At 35.7% G+C, this 6908-nt stretch overlaps 1 protein-coding gene across 5 annotated transcripts; it reads right to left on the bottom strand.

Moving 5' to 3' along the window:
* Positions 1–750: 750 nt before the first annotated feature.
* Positions 751–5522, bottom strand: LOC113323683 (putative disease resistance RPP13-like protein 1). Of its 5 annotated transcripts, none has more exons than XM_026572020.1 (4): positions 5430–5522; positions 2421–5287; positions 2210–2270; positions 751–1318 (listed from the first exon to the last, which is right to left on the bottom strand). In XM_026572020.1, exons 2-4 carry the CDS (start codon positions 2905–2907, stop codon positions 1309–1311), a joined length of 558 nt encoding a protein of 185 aa, XP_026427805.1. In that variant the 5' UTR covers positions 2908–5287; positions 5430–5522; the 3' UTR covers positions 751–1308. The 5 variants fall into 3 exon arrangements, 2 of the variants coding, with proteins under 2 accessions (XP_026427805.1, XP_026427804.1); XR_003347773.1 differs by having other exon boundaries at positions 2210–2373; positions 2463–5287; XR_003347772.1 differs by having other exon boundaries at positions 2210–5287.
* Between the last annotated feature and the right edge of the window lie 1386 nt (positions 5523–6908).

Genomic DNA, 6908 nt, shown 5'->3' with positions numbered 1-6908 from the left:
AGGTAACAATGAGTTTAAGATCGAAAATAAAAGAATACAAAGTAACAAGAACATACCGTAAGAGTACAATATCGAGAAATCCGACAAGAGAAAGAGAAGGATTACCGGAGTAAGACAAATACAAGTATGAATAAGATCCGATTAAATCGGAAAAATGATGGTTTTTCTCGGAATTAAATTCCAACCATTTAGTTTGTTTTTCTTCTTTAAAAAGAAATGCTCCCAAAGTAGGAGTGATTTGCTCAAATCTCTTGTAAATAGTGATGAAGCTTCCGTCGTCAAAAAGACCACCGGTGAAGATTTCGTCGCCGGATAAGTTGATGATGAAGATTCCGATGAAGAGTTTGTTGCCGAAGACAACAAAGACGGAGATTTCGTCGTTGGAGAGCATCACTATTGATCTTAAAACCCAACTCAATAACCCAAAATCACTATTAAAGCGAAAATAAACCTCAAAAGATTAGATAAAACCACCAAAACGGTGTAGATAAGTAGAAAACATAATAAAAACTAAACTAATCTACTAACTAACCTAGAAAGCAAGTAAAAAACAAGAAATCTGCTCAGATGAGCAGGGAATGGTTGTTTTTGATGATTTTGTTGGAGAAGAAGGAGTGAGAGAGAGAGAGAGGAGAGAGTGTGTTTTTTAATGAAAGTACTACTATGTAGTATGATGTATCAGAAATTCAATATCCCACTCTTTACCGGCCATAATTATAAAATCAGTTTGTGCATATCATTTTTTTTTTTGTAACAAGACTTTATTTACAGAAAACTAGCTGGGCCTCACAAAACGGGGGAGAGCCCTCCCCATAGAGTCACTGTACAACAAAAAATTGAAAAAAGATGGACACTCAGACCCAGACTTCACGACACTTCTCCTAAGCAGCCTTCTTAGAGAGATAGTCTGCCACATCGTTAGCTTCTCTAATGGATGGCAAAAAAGAACACTATGAAAAATCCTAGCTATCAAATGGATGTCCTGGACCAGTCTTAAAAAAAAATAAAAAAATAAATCCAACTCCAACTCCCATTAAAAGGCGACAACATCCTTTCAGGCTTTCAGCATATAAATAGTTAAGAAAGAAGCAAGACGAGATAAAAACCATTCTGACCTTTTAGAAGCAGGTGCTATTAAAAAAATGGTTTCTGGAAGAAAAAAGAAACTTTCAATTTTTCTAATGCTGTAATGTCAAGGTTCCTCCAGATTCAAATGAAAACTCAGTTTCACGTTCCTTTACACCAAGTATAAAACTCCTCTCTTTATCTTTATAGCTCTCGGACCTACTGCAACGACTTTTCCAGAGTTCAACTGAGTCTGCATCAAACAACAGCAGAAATCAAGCTAAAGGCATTACCAGAAAAACAAAAAGTAAGATATCATACCAGTGTAGAAAATTTTCATCTAAACTGAAGAACGTAACCTTGAATGCACCATTGCTTGACATAAAATTCAAACAGCATTAAATGAACAAAGTAGCATGATTTAACACTCTACCAGAAAAATTGTACTCAGCACAAGTGCAAACAAGGTCTAGGTGGTAAACAAATCTAAGGGGAAAGAAAATCGTGGATAAAGAGATTTACATTAAGCACAAGAACCAGAGAGATTGGATTCTACGTACAATAGAAAGATCTGACATGCACTAAAAGTGGGTAGTTAGCATATATACTGTGTCAGGCTTCTTTTCATTCTTCCTCCCCTCTTATAATAATTGTCTCATTAGTTGTTAATGTTATTTCTTTGCATTGTTCAGTGGATTTTTGGGTCATCCAAGTTGCAGAACATGATTATCAATATGCCAAATATAAGAAGAAAAAAATGTTATGAGGTGGTATCTAATGATTAAAATGATGGCAGACAGTAACTAGATCAATCAAGTGGGATAACAATAATACATAGAATGAGATAGAAGATCAAGAAACCATCAATAAGGTGTCCAAAGAAAGTTGGATAAATTCCCAGTAAATGAGTTACAAAACATAACGTAGATCTAAAATATAGGACAAATTGCCTCATATTTCAAACAGACAGCTAATTTATTTGATGTTGGCTATAATCTTTTCATGGATAACAAAGTGATTCATCTCTTTCTGGATGCAAACAATTAGAACTTGGACATTCTCAGAAAAATGAAAAACCTAAAAACGTCAGACCTTACAGACTAGAAAGACAAGAAACTGCATACAGAAGCTATAGTGAGCTTACCTGTCTGAAGAAGGCACCTCTTTAATAATCTTTGACCAGCCCCACTTCTTCTTGCACGATTCTAATAGCACGGGACAATCCACAATAATTAGAGAACTAACTGAACGGGGTAACCTTTTGTCTGGCAACTTTTGAAGCTTTCGGCAGCTTTGAATATGTAATTCCTGAAGAGAGACAAGGAATCTGAGAGTTGGAAGTGAGATCAGCTTACCACAGCTACAAATGTTCAGTTTCTGGAGAAGAGGCATGTCACCTTTCTCAAGACCAGACCATGTCTCTAGGTATGACAATGACTGAAGATGTAGGGTCCTTAGTGAAGGAAAGCTCTTCATCTTACCCATTCTCTTGCCGCAAAATTCACTGTCAATTTGGTGTAACTGTTGCATAGGTCCATCTATATGGAGAGACTTGAGTGATGGAAGTTGTCCAATAGGGGGAAGGAACTCACAGTTTATGCACGCATCCAGCCGAATGGTCTCAAGATTGGAGAAGGATGCGTCACTTACCCAAGTTGGAAATTTGATCCCTGAATACCTGTAGACCACTAGATATTTAAGATTTTTGTGAGGTTCGAGCCTAGCAAGTGTATCTGCTGCAAATATAGCACTTTGCCAGGAATTCCATACAAGCTCTAGCTTGTGAATCCATTTCTTATCAATCAAACAGTCTTTGATATTATTAACTTTGCATTTCCACATATTCTCAAGCTTCAGAACAACAAGTGATCCTCAAAGATTAACCAATCCCCTCAACACTTCAAGCCTCCCGTACATTTCATCCACAGCAAACGCACTAAGTGATTGAAGGTTAGTTATTTTTCCAATACCTTCGGGCATGACAAATGGTGTATAACCTATCCCCAAATCAAGATAATGAAGGTTAACTAGATTCCCCATGTCTCTTGGGAATTTCAACTCTGTAACCTCACTTTTAATTCTTAATGTCTGGAGGTTGTTAAGCATAGTTATCCCCTCAGGTATATGTCGTATAAAATTGAAAGAGAGATCGAGGAACCTCAACTGCGACAAGTGGCAGATTGAATTGGGAAATTCCGAAAGTCCAACTCGAGCTAAATCCGGAACACGTATCTGTGATAAGTTTAGAAATATATCTGATGGAATGCTATTAATGTGCTGATCAACATGTCTCATACAGATTAGAAGTGTGCGCAAACCCTTGGACTTGTGAAGGTCTTCAAAACTCCGCTCATCAACAGTAGCACAACACAACGATGAATGGTGTGCATATTCGAAGGTCTTGCGAGATGATGATAGCCTCTTTTCTAGGTCATGCCACTTAAAATAGCCATCACCAGGGGAAGATATAAATTTTGCCAAATCATAAACATGATCTGGCATTTGATAAACTGGGAAATCTTCATAAACGAATCTCCCATTCCCGATGTGCAAGAAGGATTTCTCTAGAAGCTCGTCGAAGTAAGCAAAACCCAAGTCTTCCATGCCCATTCCACATTCAGGTTGAAGGAAACCTTCAGCCATCCACAATAACACTAGTTTGTGTTTCTCAAATCTGTAGCCTTTGGGGAATAATGCACAATAAACAAAGCATTGTTTCAAATGTGTGGATGAAAACCCATGATATGTCCACAGCAGAGATGATGAAATTTGAATCTTTTTGTCGTAAAACTCAAAACGGCCCAAGAATTTTGACTTCATTCTATTAGACGAAGAAGAGCGTAGTAAAATCCCAAACGCCACTATAATAGAAGGAAGGCCTAGACACAACTTTACAAGTTCTTCACAGAGTCGTGACAATTCTGAAGGAGGAAGAGGAGAAGTAAACCCGTCCACCCGTTCGATGAAATCATGCTTCAGTTTGTGAACAAAGTTTGATCTTAAGCGATATCCAATTGCTCTTGCAACACTAAAAAGCCCTTGAAATGGATTTCACCATCTCCAAAGAACAGTTAGACATTGTTGTTATTGTTGTTGGAGCGTTAAGAGTACCGCTTCGGTTGTTTCCAAATGCTGTATGTATAAATAAAGACAAACCATTTTTGTAACTTAAAGGTCCTAAAGAGTAAGGAAGAACTGTCCCCAACACAGAAGATACAGCAGTACTTCGAGTGGTAACCAAAACCATACTACCATTTGCACCCATAGTTAGAGGGGTACTTAATAAATGCCACTCGGAGCAAATCTCATTAGACACACCATCTAGAATGAGCAAAAATTTCTTCATTAGAAGCAACACACTAAGCTTCAACTGGAGATATTCCAGATTTTTCATTTTACCTTTAACCATTGACCTCAGTTTCTCTTTCCACTGCCTTTGCTCATCCTCGTCTAAACTTATAATTGCACAGTCGATCAATTGTTGTGTAAACTTCTCTCCATCAGGGTAGCAATCAGAGAATGAAACCCAAATTTTCATATCAAAATGGTCTCGCACCCTATCATTAATGTAGACAAGTTTGACCAGTGTGGTCTTACCAAGACCAGCATCACCCAGAACTGGAATAACACAGTGTTTCCAAACATGATTTTGATTGTTCTTTTAACAATAATTCTATAAGACATTTCTCATCATTAAGCCTCCGAGCAACAAAATTATCAAGCTTTAGCTTTTGAAAAAGTTTCATTGTTTTTGTGTCTGGATGTACGGGCTTACGAGCAATAAGATCCTCCAGTTTGTCTATCATCGGATTCATATTATCAACAATAAAATCTGAAGAATGATTGTTTGTACCTTCATCCTTGGATGGTGCTGAACTATAACATGCATCATTGATATCGTCCAACGTGACCCTTAGGGTTCTAAACCATATCCTAATTGCCCTAGTTTCAGCTTCTCTTTCCACCCTGTTACACGGCACGTCGAGGTGATCATAAATACGCCTCTCCAAACTCAGGTAATTCATCAGCCTCTTCTCCAAAGATGTCTCATTATCCACAACATCTAAGACAACATAGAGCATCCTCTCCAATTTCTTCCCATGTTGTTTTTGATGTTTGCTTAACTTAACATCATGTAACTTTCTCAACATCCCGTGAACTAGAATACTAATAAAAAGAATATCATCCTCATTGCCCACCTTCAGGTCCATCGTTCTTTAACCTAAAATGGAATTGAAATCATGAAGAAGAGGAGTTATTTCATTAGACAGAGTAAAGTGAAACAATAATCAGTAAATGCTTTAATTGGAAAATCTTATTTTATTATTTAACTTATAGGGAGTTAGCTATTTATGTTTTATTACCTATTTTGCAGTGGATCGCACAGTTCGACTCCTCAGTAGCAAGCTAACCTAATTTGGAGACGACGACAACGAGAGTGGGATAGAGCTCGTTTGGTTCAGGGGTCTTTTTTACTAATTAAAGACTGAATTTGTTATAACATTAACATAAAATAGAAAAGGGTCGTGTTAACTTGTATACCCGTATACATATTAAAGTCTACTAAAAACAATAATTTTGAAAACAAAATTTGTTTGTTTTATTGCATTGAAAACATGAATTCTTTGTATTGAGAATAAGATTTGTTATTTTTATTTTTAATGCAACAAAAACTAATTCCTAGTTGAATAAGACAAAAACACACAATTTCCAATGAAATAAAATAATTCTTTAATAAACCTTATCATATATATGGGCAAACCAACTGGGGCTAGCTCAGTTGGCTAGGGTCAAACTCTCAAGTTGTTAGGTCAGAGGTTCGAATCCCGCCGCGGATCGTGTTATACAAGTTAACAAAAGCCAATTAAAAAATTTGGAGGAGAAGAATCATGTCTTTTATTTCTTGAGAAAACCAAAAACAAGTTTTTAATTCGTAATTACGTATTCCGATGAAAAAGAAAATCACATATTTCGTAAACTCATTACAGACGAATTTGGGATCGGTTTTTGTTTTAGAACACGATTTTTTTTTCTTTTTTTTCGCGTTGTTGTGTTATAATGTAAAAATAAATAGTTATGTGCTCCGTATATCTTTATAAATTTGAATTGTTATAGGATTAGTAGAATTTTTAACAAATTGTTATCGTATCTTTTTCTTTGATGGAAAGAGATACCTGTGATTTTCATGATAATGAAAATTTGTTTACAATATGACCATACATCAGTGGTTGGAAAAATATTAAAAGTATAAAAATTACATCTAAGTACCAAGTATCCATAGGAATTTGATGTCTTTCTAATAGTTTTTCGTACCTTTTTGGTTGTTGATCATAGTAGAAATCTGATACTTCCATAGGGAAGTAATATACTCAATTTCTTGCGTTCTATTTCGAAATTGATAGATTTTCTCCTTAGACAAATTTAACAATGCATCATCGCAGTGAATCGCCCTTGATAATATACTTGTCAAAGTGTAATCTCACCAAAAAATACCATAAAGGTTATTCTAAATCACTCTTAGAGTGAATAAGAAACTACAATGTCAAAAACTTAACACGCATATCAGAAAATAAAAACCTAAAAATCCTAAAATTAATTGCCAAGATACAATTGTTTTATTTAGATACAAATTAATACTTACTATTCTACCCGGATCCTGAAATATATCAAGATCCGGGCAGAAAACAAAGCAAATAAATTAAAAAAAACTTATGAATAGATGAAGATAATTGATGGATAATTGTTTTTTCTTAGTAGAGTTGCAGAGAAGTTTTCTAAGAGAACATTCTTCCGACCAAAAATTGGCATATCGAAGTGATGTATTAAATACAAATTAGTGGGGC

The sequence above is a fragment of the Papaver somniferum genome, chromosome 11, assembly GCF_003573695.1.
Source record: "Papaver somniferum cultivar HN1 chromosome 11, ASM357369v1, whole genome shotgun sequence".
NCBI lineage: Eukaryota > Viridiplantae > Streptophyta > Magnoliopsida > Ranunculales > Papaveraceae > Papaver > Papaver somniferum.
Note: the sequence above shows the minus strand (reverse complement) of the source record. Positions and strands in the feature narration are given on the sequence as shown.

Excerpts from the sequence above, each read along its gene's own strand:
- LOC113323683 (XM_026572019.1), bottom strand. The coding sequence starts at position 2,907 with ATGTGGAAATGCAAAGTTAATAATATCAAAGACTGTTTGATTGATAAG.